This window comes from Equus asinus, chromosome 10 (assembly GCF_041296235.1).
Source record: "Equus asinus isolate D_3611 breed Donkey chromosome 10, EquAss-T2T_v2, whole genome shotgun sequence".
Lineage (NCBI taxonomy): Eukaryota > Metazoa > Chordata > Mammalia > Perissodactyla > Equidae > Equus > Equus asinus.
Window position 1 is genome coordinate 42,712,718 of NC_091799.1, and position 19,115 is coordinate 42,731,832.

Here is a 19,115-nt window from a genome sequence, read left to right on the forward strand (position 1 = left end):
ACCTGACCCTTGGCTTAGTCACCCAGCCTTGTGGAAGGACAGACTATAGTGAGTTGACAAAATACCATGTGTGGTTTACAAAACATCATACACTTACCAGCCAGCAAACATTTATTATCTACTGTTGCCAGGCTATGGATACAACAGTGAAGAAGAGACTGCTCCTAGCATCATGGAGCTCAAAGTTGAGTGAAAGAGCAAAACAGACAGGTAAAAAGACGATTATAATAGAAAGTTATAGGAGCTATGCTGTGAGCTAACCACAGGGGCACACAGATGTGTGCATAACTTTGGGTGTCGGGAGCCTTCCTATAGGAAGTAGCTTCTTGGCTAGGAACAGAAAGAGCTGTACTTTCCTAAACACATCGGCTCCTCCCTTCCAAGAAAATTACATTAATAGAGGCTGTCGTTATTCTCTATTAGTATCTTACCGTACAGCAAAGTATTGCTAGGTATTGCTGCCCTGCTTCTCTCCCAATTTGACCACTCGGGTAAATGACCATGTAGTTGCCTATCTGTGCTGTGTCTCATGTGTTTGACTTATTGGGATGGGTGCCATGGAGGAAGCTGTATGCCCACTCTCCTAATGCCGTGCATAAACTTCCTGGATAGAATCAGATCAATCTTGAAAGCTTGATGCTATGATTGTTTTCTTGCCCTAACCACTGCCCAAGATGGGCAATAGCAGGGCATCCCTGGCTGTGCACACAGTGAGGGGGAGAGAACAGCGCGTCTATTTGGACTTACCAGTTCTTCTTAATTCCTAATTCTTCATGTCTTCATAATGACCATGGCTTTCTGACTTAAAATATTGTTTCCTAGCCCATTTCAGAAATTTCCTAGGATTAGAAGGTAAGTTCCTTGGTCTGTGGCTTCTGGAATCCAAATACACCCCCTTAAATTTGAGAGTTTTGCCCAAGCTCAGTGTTCTGACCCCTCTTCTGTTTGCTGGTTCCTCAGAGATTCCTGGTAGTGCTTCACAATCACATCTACAAGTTCCCACTAACTTTCAGATGTTTTCTTATCTGAACCTAGAAACAATTCTTTTAAAACACAGATGCCTTTTTTTTTTTTGTAACTCCACACTTATTTTCATTGCCCTTATATCTAGGGTGACCATATAATTTTTTTTTTTCATCCAAACCAGGACATTTGAGCGTGAGAGGGAGTGACAATTTCACCAGGACGAGATGTAAATCAAGACTGTCCCAAACAGCCTGGGCTGTCTGATCGCCCGCCTCCTAACCAGATCTCACACGTTTTCATGTTTTGATGCCATTCGTAATAGAGATGAAAAAGATAGATTTACCTTCTACCAGGCTTCTGTCATCATTATACCACCTTCTTAACGATTAAGCCTCTTTAAAAAGTCATTTTAAGAATTCTTGCTATTTTTATCAAGTCTCCACTCATTTTAGGTGTTTTCCTAACACTATTCTGGTGGGTACGTGATACTTTTCCATTAATATGCCTTTCCTTTAAACTTTGGGAGAAAATAATAATAGTAAATTACAACAATAATAGTAGCAACTAACATTTCTACAGTTACTATGAGCCAGGCTCCATTCTAGGCACTTAACATACATTAATTCTTCTAATCTTCGTGACCACCCTGTGAGATGGGCAAGGTGTCACCGGGGAGGTGGGTAAGCTGGGAGGCAAGGGCTGAGGAAGTCCTGAGTTGTTGACCCGCACCCTAATCCAGATAAGAGCAGCAACCTGTTATTCATAAACAAAACCCAGAGAGGAAAGAAAGGGAACAAAAGTCTATGGAGAATTATTAAGTGCCAAGCATTTTATTCCTTTTCATTCCTATCAACTCATTGAGAGGCTTTTGGTGGAATCAGTATGTGAACCTGAGTATTAGAGACCTTGGTTCAGATCCTACCAGATGCCCACTTCCTAACTTCAGGGCCGCCTTTGCTAATTCCAAGCTCTGCTAGCCTGGCAGAGCAATTCCATTCCTGCTGCTACTCTGTTTCAATACCAGGTCAACCGATTCTAAATCCTTCTTGGGTCCCTACTATTCTGACCCCACTAATCCTATCATTAAGACAGCTCAACCCAATTTTTCCACACCATTTCTTCAGTAATTCAGGTCCTATATCCTCTCTCTTCCAAGTCATGACTTTTAATTCAAAAAAGGGATAGAAGTATCTTTACCTCCAAATTCTGAAATTTTCATTTCATGACTTCCAAGTCCTAGAGATGTTTTCCAGATTTCTTCTGTTGTGTTATTCATTCCTATGTTAATATACAAAAATGAGTACCAAGCAAAGGTTTGATATGTCTTAGAAAGCTTTTTCACATTTCAATACATATCCGTGAAAGATGGCCCAACACACATGCTATGAGCTCATCACTCATCATCTGGGAGTCACTAAACAGGGGTGTCATTTCTTTTCCCCTTCTCATCACTGTGTCATGCCAGGAAATACCCCAAGAAGCAGGTGATACGGTCCCTGCCTTGAAAGAAGCTCACAGTCTAGTTGAGGAGATCACACCATCGTGAATGAAAGAATTTTATACTTATGAAATTGTAAAACATTGCAGAATTAGCCACAAGTCAAAATGGGAGCCACTGAATTGCAGTGACCAAGAAATATTCACATAGAGATGGAAAACTGGACTGAAGGTCTTGGACGTTAAAAGGTAAATTTTATGACTATTTTCTCAGTGGGTTTCAGTAAATATTTACGGAGTGAATAGCAGGACAGGAAGAAAGCAGGCATTCAGTATTAAGCAGGGGATCTCACAGCAGAGAGGCAAGAAAGCACAAATCATTTCCTACACGTGGGAAAGGAAAGCAAATATGCCAAATACACCAAGAGCCCAGGCAAATGTGAGGTTTATTACTAACTTCCTTGGCAACGAAGGCAAAACGAACTCAGAGGGTTATAACAGTCTTATCTGATACAAACCAATACACTAATTCCTTTAAACAAAGAATCATTAAATTAAAAAGTTATATAATCACTGTAGCCTATATTTCCATCTAACCAGCCTAGTCACTCACAGCATTTAATTCTTCGGCTTTCTCTAAGCACTCTGCTCTTTCATGCTTTGAGCCCTTTGTACATGCAATTCCTCTACCACTCGAAGGCCCACAACCGTCCTGAGTCAGGCATATTCTTTCCAGGGTGCTGCTCCAATCCCACACCTTCCGCAAAGCCTCCCCCTTCTTCTCCAGGCAAAGCTGGTCGCTCCAGTCCCTGTGCCCTCAGATTACTCTGTTCATTCCTCTTGCAGGGTACTTACCATGTTTTACTTGCTTTAGATATCTGAATCCGTCAGTCTGAATGGTTTACAAGAGGAGATTCTATAGGTCTAACATTTTTCTCTGGCCACGGCACTCAACACACAACAGGCGTTCATTCAATGTTTGCTGAATGAGTGAATTTATTGCATGTTTCCTTATACAAGCACCACTCAGCAACATAATCAATAAACAAATTCAGTGAGCTTTACAGAATTTGTAGAAATTCTCACTGTTGGGCCTTTTCTTGTGCTGACCCTTGCTAACACCAAGGGTTTAACAATAAAACGGAAAACATCTTTAGGGGATTAAATTAATGAAACCCAGGAAAACATCTTTTCAGTGATGAACCTTAATATAAGAAAATCTCAAGTATTTGAGAAATATATGGATAACATGTACTCTTGAGTGTTTTTCTCAAATATTTATTAATCAAGTTTCTCACAGGAGCTGGACAATGGTCCATACAAAGCTGGGGCATCAATGCTGCTTAAGAAAAATTCTCATGCTTTGGCTATCAGACGCACTGGTGACAAGACTGATATTATTTTGGAGGCTAAGAAGTCGAACATAATTTCTTCTGAGGGGGCAAAAGATTTATTTTTCCTTAGGAAACAACTTTTAGGCTTGTTCAAGAGCTTAAAGAAATTTCAGTTAAGTAGTTTTGTAAAATGTAGTACTACAGAAATTTTAGACTGGAACAATGTAAACATAGTTATTACTAGTTTGTACCTTCGCCATAGAAAAGCCTGAAAATCATTCTTGTGGCGTGTCTGACTTTCAGCGGCATTGTCAGATGGTGGTAGTGTCTGAAGAAACAACGCTGGGGCCAGAATATGGAAGGCTGTGAATGCCAGCCTTAGGGATTTGAATTTTATCAGGTATCAATGGGAGCCACTGAAAACACGTAAGCAGAAAAATGAAAGATGGACCTGGTTCTCATTCTTGTGGCAGTGATGTGAGGAGCAGCCTGAAGCTGGGGAAGATGAGGTAGGGGTGTGAGGTAATTAACCTTTCACTAGCACGATGGCCATGATTATATTTAGAAACGGGTGCAACTGACAACGCAGAATTGACAGGACCCAGCGAGAGGCTAGAGAGAAAGAATGAAGAACGTCAGGTTGGTGACCACTAAGGTTTACGATTGGGGAATCCCTGGCTGGAATGGAAGAAGGCAGCCACCCCGGAGAAAAAGCTCACTACAGGAGACAAGGCCAAAACTAGAACTCTGATCTCTGGGTTCCCCATCCAGCTCTTCCCACTATGGCGATTGCCTGTTTTGGAATGTTACAGTTGGTCTGAAAGACCACAAGCCTCAGTGGGCCACTTGATACGGCATAACAAAAACTCAGTTAAATTACTTTGAGGACTTTTTTCGTAGACTATGGATATAATTCTAGCTTTTGTGCAATCTTGGGCAAATCATTTGCCTTTGACATGTTTTACTTTTTATTTCAATTTATTTCTCTTGTTAATATTGCATAGACGGAGTTCTTGTTTCCCATAATAAACAATTTCTCTGAGGGCAGTGATGTGGATAATATGTGGATCTAAGTTTACCACTGATTGTTTATAATATCCAAGAAGTTTCTCTGTAAAATGGTGTCAAATTAATGAATGTAAATACTGAGAACCAAGTGTTACAAACAAAATGTGTAATAAAGACACAACATAACCTGACTGTCCACATTAACTCAGGCTAGTGGGGAAGCCCCCTGACCTTTTATTAGACCCCTGACTACTTAAGCACATTGTCTAACATAGGCACCTGAGAGCCACAGCCAGCGTATACTTTATCACAACAGGAGAAAATGTCCCGTTTCACAGGAGAACCTTTTTCTCAGGCTCTTCTTCATCCTTCCTCCCACAGATTTCACGTGGCAGCAACGAAGGGCAAAGGGGACCCTGAGAAAGACCTTCCAGTTTTAAAGTTAACACAAAGCACAGCTTGGTTTGGTTCTGGACCTTTACTGGAGAAAAATGTTGTACACTAAATACTTCTGTTTCAGGTTTACTCAACTTCTCGCGATTGCTATCAGCAGGATTCAGGCCTTACTCCTGCGCACACTACTTACGGCTCTTATGGGCAGGCAGACAGCCCACAGAGGAAGGCTGTGGATTCAGAGGACTCTCCCTGTACAGCACTCAGCTTCGGTACAACCTAAAAGTTCTTGGTCCAGGAATTCTGGCCAGCATACCCCCTTTCTGGGCATCCTTAGGTTACTGGCTCCAGCACAAGTGGGTAGGAGAGCTAACCCAGCAGAAGAAAAGCAAAACTGAGGAAGGAAGAGAGGAGAGGTCCTAAGGAGAGGGAGTATAGTCTGTAACTAATAAACACTGAGATGGCTTTTTTATGTGGCTTGCAAAATGTCTTCAGAGGTAATTCCAAACGAAAAGTTTCAAAAAAGTTCTAAGTAATACTAGCGTCACTGCAGTAAGTGCATGGCTTCCCAAGGGTCCCATTTTAAAGGATAATAATTTGATTCTGTGAGTAAGGATAGATTTGTTTTAAAAAATTACTTGAGTGTTTATTTTTTAATTAAATATAAAAGTACTGTTTAAGTGATGGCCATAACCCATAAATATAAGGAAATTTGTAGGTGTGAGTGGGATGGAAATACTTCTAATTTTATAGTCTAAGGACCAAATTCAGCACTATGTACTTCTGTGTCAGCCATCATGAAAAACTTTGAGGCCACTGGACACTTGGTGAGAAAAGAGAAGATTAAAAAAAGTACAAATGAATGGCACATGTCATTTCAAAGCAAGCCTGCCTTACAGAATATATGGATGTTTGGGTGAAGCAGAATTAATGGCCTCCCTCACTTTTATATACAGAAGCAGCACAGTATGAGAGCAATAGAAGTTTTTGTAGTTCAACAGACTTAGTCAATGTCCTGGCCTCATCCTGTCATAGTTGAATAACCTTCTACAAATTATTTAACTTCTCTAAGACTCAGTTTCCTTACTTGTAAAATTCCTAGTAAAGTGCCTGACAAACAGAAGACAGTCAATAAACATCAGTTCCTCTATAAGGCTCTTTTTTTTCACACTAAGCTGTGCACCCCATTGGTAGATCATGAAGTCAACCTAGTAGGTTGCAACCAGCATATTTTATAAACTGAAAACAATAAAAAACATCAGAGTGCACTGCGCATAATGGTAAGCATTGTTCCATTATGCATATGCTGAGTTTTAATATAAATGCATTTTTTACTGTCGGTTACAACCAAAAGTTTCAAAGTCTCTGCTCTATGGAGAAATTCTCAGATTACTGTATCAAAAAAGTCTTTAGGAGTGCTGCCTTTATCCAAGTGAGCCTCTATGAATTTTAAGAACTTAAAGTGTTCCTCACCTTCTAACTTGTTGCTATAAGACATCAATCACAGAGAAGATGAATTTAATCTGAAATCTGACGGGTTTCTGTGTCATATTGACTAATTTATACTTCTAAACGCTTTATAGTTTATAGGTGTATCATTTATACTTGATTAAACACTTCTAGAAATTTCTACAAAAAGTTGGCTGTTCGGTTCTATTATGGGAAAATTAGATACAATTTCTAAATAATTTTAAATTATAAAACTTTTTAAAAGGACTGTAACTTGCCTAAGCATGGAGACCACTAGAGTAATATTCCATTCCTGACGAGGAGTAAAAATCAAAGGCCTATACCATCACATACAGTGGTGTGCCACACCAACTCAGTAAAAATGAGAGATCCCAAAACAAATGTGAGCTTCAGTTACAGGCCTCCTCTCTCCTTAAGGTCCTGATGTAGAACCAGCCTGACAGTCTGAGTCCCAGGTGCTGTTAAGATGGTGGGCTAAAAGGCAGAGCCAATTCTGGGTTGGCAGAGGGGGAGTAACATACAGTGATGAATACTGGGCCATGCTGAAGGGCAGAGTACTAGAAATTACAGAATTTGATGATACGGCTGAATCTTGATGTAACTGTATCATAAATTTATAATTTTAGCTGACCAGGCCAGATTGGCCATTATTAGAATTTCCCATGGGACTGAAGTTTAGGAATCTTGTTTTAAATGCACCCTAGGTGATTCAAATCCCCATTCGGGTTTGAACACCCTGTGTTAAAGAGACAGCAAGGATCAGAAAATAGAAAAAAGGCGGAGTTTAAAACTATTATCCCAACCTTATAGGTATCCAATATCAAATACTGGATCAGAATCTGACACATTCAACGTACTTCCTTCTTGGTATTATATTAAAGATACAAGTCAGCAGACAGCAATACTTGATATATTCCAGCTATTTAAAGACAATAACAAATGGTGCTTTCTTTCTTTGGAATTCATTGGCGAGAGTCAGAAGGTATGAAAGAGAAAGGTCTCCTTAGATTAGATACAGAAGTAAAAGGTAGCAATCAATAAAAGTTATTAAGAGTAAATTCAGCAAGAGAGAAGTGATGAACCATTCCACTGCCTGATGGATCTGTTTGGCTCCTGAGCAGAGACAGCTCACACCCTGTGTGGTGGAGGTGCCCATTCCTCTGTCCTCAGAGAAGAGTTAAAGAGTAAGGCAAAAGGTGGTTCCCTCCTATTTCAAATGAGTTGGGGGTAGAGGATGAGGTTGCCTGTAATCTTAAATTCTTTTTTTTCCAAATTTAAAATCTTTTTGCTATTTGAGATAGACACTGGGCTGGGCTGGGCCATGCTTGCTGTCAATGTCAAGTGTTGGGATTAGCACCACAAATCCTTCATCAGGACTGAGTCTTGGCACCAGCTTTGCATCATCATCTTGAATGTGAGGAAAGGCAAGCACGAACACCATTCTTGGAGAGAAGTAACAGCTGTGAAAAGTGAGGCAAAGCACAGAAGATGGCAAAGCCTGGGGGAAAGGATGGTAGTAACAGAAGTGAGGTAGAAAGCTGGTGCTCAGCTCCCCCGAGGGCCAGAGGAAAGGACTTAGGGTCAGAGACTCCTTGTGTGGCGGGCACATTAGCCCCTTGAAATTGAAAGAGGCCCCAAGAAATGATCTGCTGTTTTCTGCCCCTGCTTATTTTTTAGCTCAGATTCTAACAATGTTGGAAATATTTGGAGATTTCTTTCTTTTTTTTTTTCCACCTAGGGGTTACAGGAAAGGGTGAACAGAGATGGGAGACAGTACAAAAAAGGAGATTATGAGAAAAGTCCTCATTACACATGGGTAAAATTCACCCTACAAGTCTAAGACCTTTTCAAAATTACAAGGGAGGGAAGACACAGGGCACTGGATCTTTGAGGTCTTAAGAGACAGGCTGACAGAGCAAGCTTAGTGACTGGGCTAATAAGTCTCCTACCATTTGAGATTCAGTGTTCTTTATTTAAAGAGAGGCAGAAGGAAGAGTTCAGAGAAGAAGCCAGTATCACAAATTAAGATATCTGAAAGAGAAGCTGGGCCTCTCTTTCCATTTTCTTACATTATTAGTTTCCTTCACCAGAAGTACAGTTGGACCAAACTGTAATAGGGTTCACCAAATGGACTGTGTTATGTAGCTCACCAGGATCTCGCTGGATCCTGATCTCCCTATTTGACAAGATAGGCTCCTGAACTCCCATTCTTTCCTTGCTAACAGGCCTAAATAATCTCCCATATTTAGGAGACAAATAAGCATATTTGCAATATGCTTAGCCCTAGGGTTTCCAAGTCAAGGTTATGGAAGAAACTATTCTTCTGTAACCCAACATGTCCACACATCTCAAGACCTTATCAAAGTTATGGGTTCAGTTTTCATATTTCCAGGTAGAAAATCTGCTCCCTGGCACTCTTTAAACTTTACCTGACAACCATTATACACCCTCAGCCCAGGCTCCTTGATCTCTAACATCTCCATTAAAATCCCAGTAAACAACGAAATATACCCGCTCATCACAGTTCAGTCCCACTGGAGCATCTACAGCCACTATTTTGATATAATCATGTTCCAAAAGCTGACTGAGTGTCCAACAGCAGCAAAGGTCCTCATTAGGATAGACATGTTGGCACCAATAATACTAAAGTTTGGTTTTTAACTGCATTTTTTGTCACTTTGGCTGGGAAGATCTGGACAGCTGGAAGCGAGCTTCTCCATCATTTTCTGTTTTTTTCTTTGTATCAATTTTCCACCTGTGAAGCCCAACACCCCACCACCAAGTGCAGCTGCAATTCCTGCCACTTTGAAGCCTGCAAGGAGGCCAATCGGACCCCCTACCGCTCCTCCGATGAGTGCACCTGCCACAGGCAGAGCTGCCAGCTTGTATTTTGCAGCCTGTAAAAAAAAAAAAAAATTCAATTTAGAAATTGAGTTGAGAATATCTGCCTGTGGTGATGTGCACTTTCCTCTCATTACTCCTGGCAATGCCTCTTTAACTCTTGGTACATAATTAAACTTAGAGATTGTACTGGGCAGAGGTGGGGCAGGATTCCACAGGTACTACAATTGCTCCAGATCTCAGAACTTAGAGAAATGAGCTACAAAGAGTGGACTGCTGCAAATTGATTTTACTCACAAAACGATCAATCCACTATCTATCGGGCTGGCTTATTTATACAGTTTCAGCAGCCACAGATACCCCCAAAGCTTTTGTGTTGCACAGAGATTATTCTGTGCTATGTACCTGGGGTTAAAAGCAACACTCTATGGAAAATAGATGGTCCCACTCCATGCATGCTGTCACGTCCTTACACTTTTGCCCCTACTGGCTTCTGGCAACCCTCTCTATTCCTCTCCCTGAACCTCTGCAAACACTCCCTTGTAACACCAAATGCCTTATAGTGGGGCTTTGGTTTATTCTCTCTCTGAAAAAATCTCTTCTGACAGAATGAATCCTAGAGAAGAATATTACAACAGCCATTGATTTCTTACACTACCTATGTGTCATTTCTTCCTTATTTCCTTAATTGCTGGTTCCCTCAACATTAAAGAGAGCAGATCAATTGGGTTAATACTAGAGATTCCTAGGAGCCAGAGTACCATTGATTTGTCAGCAGGAGAAGAATCTTACCTTCCCCAAGTTTTTGGTTCCCACTTCAACATTCACAGCAGCAGTGTTGACATGGTCTTCAATGCTGTCAATCTTCTCCTGCTGGGACTAGATGCAAAGGAATTATGAGTGAGCGTTCCTGCTGCGGAACAGCAGTCAGCCAATACACACTATTTTAATTCCTGTAATCAGGGCCCTGTGTACTGCAGCCTTGTAGTTTAATAGCAGTTCATTAATAGCATCTGATAAACCATGTCGAAAGTACAAATTCACTTGTATAAAAAAAGGTGACTTAATTATTCAGTAATAAAAGAGTGGCACCTTTATAGGAAAAAGCATCTTACTCTAAACTTCATTCAAACATACAAGCATATTGTTCTCCAAATAAATCTGCTTTCGAGAAAGAAAAAAAGTCCAAATAAGTATTTACATGTCATGTTGGGTTTGATGGAAAAAAACAAAAACAGGATCAAAGCAAAAATCCTCCCTAACTTATCTTCTTTGAAGATTCAGTTTAAAACAGGCAAATTTGCCTTAGGAGTAAAACACCCTTGATGCCACGATAAATACAAATTACTGTTTTAGGAATAAGAATACAATATGGTTTGATCTGCCATGAAATCTTTCTACTTGTGATATGCAGTAGGGAGCGGTGAATGAATTCACTGTCCTGTGTTTCACACGTGGACACTTTAATACATTTTAAAATCATGACAAGTTAAAATGTTTCAGATCAAATATATTAACCAAGCATTCTACACAAAATGGCAACACCTGCGCTGACACAACAGAAATTGTGACTCATGGAACCTCTGGGTAGAAGGAATGTTTAGGTTGCTGAGTGCGATTTCTCCCTTAGATGTGGGAAGCCCCACTACGACATTATGACAAGCGCTTACTGAACCTCTGCTCAAACACCTCAGTGACAGAAACTCATTACTGGCCACAGGTACACATTCCCATTTTTTTTTTTTTTTAAGATTTTATTTTTTCCTTTTTCTCCCCAAAGCACCCGGGTACATAGTTGTATATTCTTTGTTGTGGGTCCTTCTAGTTGTGGCATGTGGGATGCTGCCTCAGCGTGGTTTGATGAGCAGTGTCATGTCTGTGCCCAGGATTCGAACCAACGAAACACTGGGCCGCCTGCAGCGGAGCACGCGAACTTAACCGCTCGGCCACGGGGCCAGCCCCCACATTCCCATTTTTAAATCAACTTTATTTAGACAGAATTTACAAATAATAATATGCACCCATTTTAAGGGTATAGTATGATGATTTCTGATAAATGCATAAACCCACGTAACCACCATCACATCAATATACAGACTAGTCTTTTTAATTCACAGAAAAAAAGAAGAGAATCCCTCTTTGATCCTAGCTAAATGCCAACTTCTTCAATGACTGTGAAATAATTCAATTTGAACCCTGAAGTATTTGATTGTCCTTATATAACTGACCTAGTCACTTATAGTGAAGCGTATGTGACCAACACTCTTCTAATTCCAATCATCATTTCATCCGAGAACAGGACACCCAAACAACACAGCTAATTGTTTCCTCACAGTTGCTTCCTATCACATTATTGACATTCCTTCCCTTCTCAGACGCCAGGTATGTACCTCTTCACCGTTAGACCTTTCATGGTATCCCTTCATTGCTATATTCTCCACCATCTTGACATCTCTAACACAATCCCTAAAAAAGTCCTCTATAAGTCTTCTTCTAACGTCGTCAGAGACCAATACAACAGTGGTTTCCACACTGGAGTGTGCACCAGAATCACCTGGAGAACTTCATCCAGAGTTTCTGATTCAGTGGGCTTGGGGTGAGGCCTGAGAATTTGCATTTCTAATGAGTTCCCAGGTGGTGCTGATACTACAAGTCCATGATTCTCACACTTTAAAAGCCACTAGCAGGGCCAGCCTCATGGCCTCATGGTTGTTCGGCATGCTCCGCTTTGGCAGCCTTGGTTTGGTTCCTGGGTGCAGACCTACACCACTCTTTGGCAGCCATACTGTGGTGGTGACCCACATACAAAACAGAGGAAGACTGGCACAGATGTTAGCTCAGGGCGAATCTTCCTCAAGCAAAAAGAGGAAGGTTGGCAACAGAAGTTAGCTCAGGGTGAATCTTCCTAAGCAAAGAAAAAAACAAACCACGAGGATATATATATGATAGGATTAAGGGCACAACCTTTGGTTGGATGTCCTGTGTTCAGATCCTAGCACGAGCACTGTGAGCCCTTGGATAAACTACTCAAGCTCTCTATATGTCAGTACTCTCGTCTGCCAAGTGAGGATAATGATACTCATACCTCACAGAGTTGAAGTGAGGATAAAATGAGATAGTGTCTGTAGAATATGAGGGGAAAAATAGAAAAAGTCATGCTGATCTTCCAAAGAAAGCTTAACTTTCATCATTCTTTGCTATCAAAAAAATATTAAACTTTTTCCTTATAATGCTTGAAAATTCTAGGGCACTAAAACATTAGATCTCTCCTAGCATTCATGCATTCAGTTTTTATTTTCCTCAGACAATAAAACTTCTTTAATGTTAGCTCTCCTTTCCCAACCCACAGAAGCATAAGTGCCACTTGTCAGGATTTCTGATACCCTATCCTTGTTTCTATTTGGGACATCCCCAACACTTTCCGTTCTTGCATCAAGTCTATGCTACCAGATAAATCACAGATGTAAAACTCGATCATCAACCTCCGTATCTTGACGAGTTGAGGCGTAGAGGGAAAATAGCCAACTGTCTTTCTCTCAGCCCCAAAATTGTTCCGTCAAGATGGTGGAATCTGCCATAATTATTGCCATTTCTGTACCCCAAGTGTAATCTCGAGGCCTCAGGGAAATATTTTTTAATGCTCCTTCCTAAAAAGGTTGCATATTGCAGCTCTATGAGTTTTTTTAAGTGAAATTTAAAAATTTTACTTTATTATTTTTTCATAAAGATCCTTTAGAATAATTGGAGAAAGGATCACAGGGCCAAATGAAGCCTGAGCTCAGTGGTTATTTGAACTGCAATGCTCCCCATCACTGCAATCCCAGAACCTGATGAGGCCTGTCTCACCATGGGGAGTAGCCCACACCTGTAAGGATTCATTCACTGACATCAGGGCGCTTGCTTAAACACGGGCCTGGAGACAAGGCAGAGGGAAGACCAGCCTCTACCCTGGGATCAAAAGTTGTCCCTCATTGTACAGATCTGCCTGCTCCTTCCCTATTTTGCTTGGTTTGAATCCCAAACTTTGCCCATATCTTCAAATTCTGCTTCTTGAGTAAGAAGGACTCAATGACACAGCAATTACTGTTAGGCAGCAAACTGGTGTCAAAGTTGTTAATCACTCCCCAGAGATTGCCAAACTAGAATCCATTCAGAGCTGAATCTGGTCACCACTTGTCCGCTACGTCTTTGGCTCTTTATGCTGGGCCAAACCACACATACACAAACTTACCCCAGTATAGGAAACCAAGCTGACAGCAATGGTGGCTCAGGAGCCTTCTCACCTCTATCCACCAACCTCCCCTTTTTGCTTCCGATGTGCTTATGTTTGCTTTCACCTCCCTGGGCCTCCAACATTTGACAAACTTCAAACTCCCTTCCTGACATTTTATACTTTGGCACCTCATATATGTTCTCAGCATCCCTTTAACAATGAGCTAAACCATTTATGAGGGACACCGTAGTGTTTCTCAAACTAGAGTACTATAAAAACTTTCCTTTTTAAAGAAAAAGAATTTTCAAAGACTCTAAGAATATGTCTATGAATTTCATTTTAAGAAACACTGAATTAGGTCCCCTTACCTGCGTGAAAAAAATAAGTGAATCTTAATGAGCAGTTATAGGAGCACCTAAGATTTTGAAGAAAATTTGACTTACTAAGTTAATACTTGTCAAGGAGAATGCAGTTTGGGCATCTGAAGTCAAAACTAATGAAGAAGTTTTTCCCTTGAAAGCTTGTGGTGGACACTTGTAGGCCCAGCATTCTCTGCATCAAGCAACAATAATGCATTCAACAAACCCACCCCCAAATCCTTCTGGAGCCATAAAACATGCTCTCCCACGGAGAGTCTTGCTAGTGGCTGTGTAGTTTTATTAATGTGCTTGGAAAGCTACAGGTTTCTTTGAAGAAGCTAACATCAGAACTCTAGGTATTTTCCTTTATTTCTGACTCTCTAACTTCCAGGCTACTTTCAATAGCAGCTCTAGTCTTACAGCTTGACCATCCCAGATAACACTGAGCTATCCTGGTTCTGAACTCCAAAGGTAAGTAATCTATACTCCTTAATCACATGCACTTACATACACAGAAAAGCCCAGAAACAAGCTTACAAACACTATGACATACAGGCACAGTAAGGATTATATTGGCCTAGAGTAGGCGGTAAACAGAGTAGGTAAGTAAAATGTTGACAGCAAGAGATCCAGCAATAAAAGAGGGAGTCAGGAACTATGTACTAAAATGTTTAAACATAATGATGGTGGCAAAAGCAGAATTCTAAGCAAGGAGCCACAGAGGGAATCAAATGAGGGAGGGACAAAAGCAGAAATGCAGTTGGGGTCAGTAGAAGAGAAGGGGGTGGGAAGTAATAGACACTTCATCTCATTGAGTCTTCTGATTAATTTTACAAAGCTCATTGCTGTCACACAATACCCCGAAGGTCACATAGGTAATAAATGGAGGAATCTGATCTAATCCATCACAACCCAGTTTTTATGCATCCAGAGTAAAAATAGATTATAAAAGCCATAGGGAATAAGGCAAAAGGGAGAGACAAAACTGGACCAGCACCAAGGGTGCCATGCTATTAAGCGACTGGCCCACAGTTCTTTACATCCCCTTGACTAGAAATAAGGCTGGCTTCACAGTCACAGGAAGAGAAGAGGGCACTTGAGCAATAAACGGCAGAGGAAAGACGACGCAGGGTGCTTAGTAGATAGGAATTTATTCACATCTACTGGGCCACACCTGGATCTCCCAAGGGCCTTGAAGGTTCTTTTTGATTGTGGTAAAAATACGCACAACATAAAACTTGAACTTTTAACAGTTTTAAATATACAGTTCAGAACATTAAACACATCCACGATGCTGTGCAGCTACCGCGACCATCCTATAGGTTCTTTTTATACGATTCTCTGTTCTTCACGGAGCTTAGCACAGTACTATGCGCATAGAAAGTGCTCCAGAAACACACGGTTAATTGGCCCAGATACTACCATGACCATGTGATGATAACGAGAGGATGTGTGGTCACTCTGGTTATGTTCCCAAGTCATTTGGTGCCTAAATGGAGCTTCTGTGAATCCTTGACCATGTGGTCACGAGAACTCAGTCACCCTGGGGATAGTAATTAGAGGTTCTCCTTTGAGCTTTTGCCTAATAGCATTCCGTCTCATGTCCTTACAGATTATTATAAAAAGGACATTTGTATAGAGCTATGGCTATGGCCAAAGTCTTCCTGTACGAACCTCCTTAGATTAGGGGTTAGGAGCTGCTTACGTAACCTAATCGGATATGTAACTGTTACATGGCCACAAACCCCTAACTTTCCTTTCATGTGTCTATCCCACTAGGAGGGAAACGTACTTGTCTTGAATGAGAAGAACTTTATACATGTTTAGTTTGTTTTTTAAATCAATTTTATTGGGTATAATTCACATACATTGTAACTCACACATTGTAATGTGTACATATTGATGACTTTTGACAAATGTATATATTTGTGTAATCATACATTACAGATTTTAAAAACTACATTAGATCAGAGATTATGAGTTAGAATAATTGAATAAATCTTGATTCTAAAAACAAAAATAGTTTGGGATTCTTGTATCATTCCCTTTTATACGTAAATATATTAATATATTGTACAGATACCTACTCCATAAACTTCAAACATTTTGCTTTTTCTGACTTAGAGCCATCAAAAAAGAAAAACACTTTAAACAATTTACTGCATTCAATTTTTTGCATTACATTTCAAGAAAAATCCACAAACTAGAAAACAAGCAGAGTAAAGGGCCAGTACTAAAAAGACTAGAAATCACATTCTAGAAGGAACACATTAGACAGTCAAGGGTTCTTAAGAGAAGAAAATACAGTGAGGTGGGGTAGGGTGAAGGAGGAAAATGTTGGTCTCAAAAAGTAGAGACATTTATATGGGAAAAAGACAAAATTTGTTCAGTATACAGCTCCAGAGGGCCAAAGTGCCAGAGGGAAGTTATCACAGGGCAGAGCTTACTGTGTATAAGGAATAACTTCTGGAGTTAGAGCCTCAAAACGGAATGGTTGAAGCAGAAAGCATCCTTGCAGTAATTGTTCAAAAAGAGGCAAAAACCATCTATTTGAGAAGTTGGGCAAGAGCAGAAGGATTAGACTAGTTGTCCTTTTAAGTTCAATTCCAATTCTGAGATTGTGTGATCTGGGAACTTCTTATAATTTAAAGCCAGATGTCAGGGACACCCTAACTCAAAGATGTGCAACCCTCAAATCACAGTCTGATCAAGAACAAAGAATTAAACCTAAGAGAAGCATAAGCAGAAACAGGCTCGAGCCTGTTATGTACATACATATACACACACCCACATATCCAACCTTCCCATCATTCCTGGGAAGGAAAAATAAGAATAATTTAAAAAAATAACAACAGAAATCTATCTTTCCCACCAAATCTACTTTATGTTCCCTAATCTATGTTAACAGTATCACTGTCTACCCGATTATGCCGAATAAAGCCTTAATGTTTCTTATCTTTGACTCTCTCATCTTCCTCCAATTCCTAATAAGTGTACCCCAGAAATGCCTCTCAGCTCTCCTTTACCTTCACACTTGTATTGCCATTGCTCTTGGTGCAACTCTTGCAATGACTCCTAACTAGCTGTCCTGCCTATAACCTCCTCCTCTCTTAAGGCCATTATTCACACCGCTAACAGTGATCTTCCTGAAACACGGACAGGATCACATCACTCTAACCTGCTCAAAAACCTGTATTGGCTCCTTAATGCCTACAAAGTTCAAATTCTTTGGTATGGCCTTCAGTACCATCTAAACCTGGCCCTCAGCCGCTCTGCTTTGCTTGCCCGTGGTACCTTGTGCTTTGGTTACACTGCAGAACTTGTCATTCCTGGGAGGCCATACACTTCACTACTCCAAGGCTTTGTTCAGCGTTCTTCAAAATGCACTCCCTCTCTCCCACCTGCGGACACTTTACTCAATTTTCAAGGCTTAAGCAAATACTACCTATCTTGTGAAGCTACCCTTAATGCTTCCACCTCACAATCCCTGCCTCCTTCCCCTGGAGCTGATAATACTTCTCTTCATACCTTGTTTTTGCATTTAACAATCACACTTGAAATTTCAGTTTTGGGGGTCCAAGCATACCTCACCCACTGTAAACCCCTGAAGGCAGACAGCATGCTTCCTTTCTTTCTTTATCCAACCTTGTCAGATCCCCAATGCCAAGCACCTAAGACAGTGCCTTTTATATAACAAGTGCTTAATAAATGTTTATTGAATTGATCTGGAATTTGAGGACAGTTAGACTTCTATCCATGGTTCAATACCAGTCTTACAAATTGTAACTTCTATTAAAATCCTAATCAAAAGCCTAGTGATTTATAAAAGCCTCTTATCCTATTAATCTAACATCTCTGAGCCAAAAACAGTTATATACTTACATTTACTAGGAGAGAGAAATCAGTGACCAGTTGGCTAAGTTCGATTAAGTCCTTGAAAAGAGAGAGAAAGAGGAAATTACTTACTCTTATGCCTCACAGCTACCAAAAGGAAAATAATGTTTCACATACCGCTTCTAAGGTTTCCCAGGATTCGGCAGCATTTTGATCTCGAGGGATTTCAGGCAATGCGTATATCTGAGTCACACTCTGAGGATCGGTTTCAGCTTCAGCAGTGTGAAAAGCTCCTGGATGGACACAGCCTCATGTTTAGAGTTTATTTGCTTTGTTAGAAGGCAACAGCATTTCCATGAAACAACTGCCACGTAAACTGCTTACTAATTGAATTCAGGCTAAAACATAACTTGATTATTGTATAAAAATAGATTTATCTAGGAGCAGACTGTTCCCAGGTTAGTTAAATATTTTTTTCTTAATTATTCTATGAAGTCATCTTCAAAAAATGGCTACAAATACTATCTACCCAATCTGAATAACTAGGGCTAGATGCAGAAGAAGCACCAAAAGAGAATATTCTATTTGGCCAACGTTCCATGAAGAGACACCCAGGAGAAAGAGGTTCAACACTTTTCATCACTAAATCATTAACCTCTTCTTTGGCTATTTTAATAATAAATATCAGATGCATTGGGTATTAGAAGTAGAGAAGTAATGTGTTTTTAGCAATGCAAATCAGTCATTTTTGGTAACAATCAATTCGTCATCAAACCTAACACCTCTTACCATATGTATCTTTTCGTACATTTGTCGCCCTTCTGCTCAAAGTCATTTTTCTGGCCTAGGCCTCCATTGCTTCACATCTTTTCTGAGTTTTAAGAAGTCATCAACCCACTAAGGCTTTCCTCGTTAAACTCTGCTATGATGATGAATTAATTTGTGCTCCACACTCCACCCCCAAGTCTTATTTCCTTGCATTGGTTTTACCAATCATTTATTCATTAAACTGATATTTATAAAATGCCTCCTATATGCCAATCAATGTGCTAAGGTGCTGGGGCCACTACGGTAACCCATAAACACACTTCCAAGGAGTGAACATAGTATAGTGGTTAGGAGTATAGGCCCAGCCAGAAAGACCTGGGTTAGAATCCTGGTTTGGCTATTTATTAGCACTTTGACTTGGGAAAGTATTTCATCCCTTTGACTTATTTTCCTCATTTGTAAAATAAGGTGATATTTACTTTATTTACTTCA

General features: G+C 40.3%; 1 protein-coding gene across 4 annotated transcripts in view; it reads right to left on the reverse strand.

Moving 5' to 3' along the window:
• Positions 1-7,462: 7,462 nt before the first annotated feature.
• STX17 (syntaxin 17) overlaps positions 7,463-19,115 on the reverse strand; it is a 59,857-nt gene continuing 48,204 nt past the window's right edge. For all 4 annotated transcript variants that reach the window (XM_044779143.2, XM_070519131.1, XM_014842232.3 and 1 more), the window contains exons 5-8: positions 18,033-18,148; positions 17,904-17,954; positions 10,242-10,328; positions 7,463-9,505 (exon numbers count right to left, since the gene is read on the reverse strand). In XM_044779143.2, the coding sequence (XP_044635078.1) occupies positions 9,266-9,505; positions 10,242-10,328; positions 17,904-17,954; positions 18,033-18,148 (494 nt within the window). In that variant the 3' untranslated portion in view covers positions 7,463-9,265. The remainder of the gene's footprint in view (positions 9,506-10,241; positions 10,329-17,903; positions 17,955-18,032; positions 18,149-19,115) is intronic.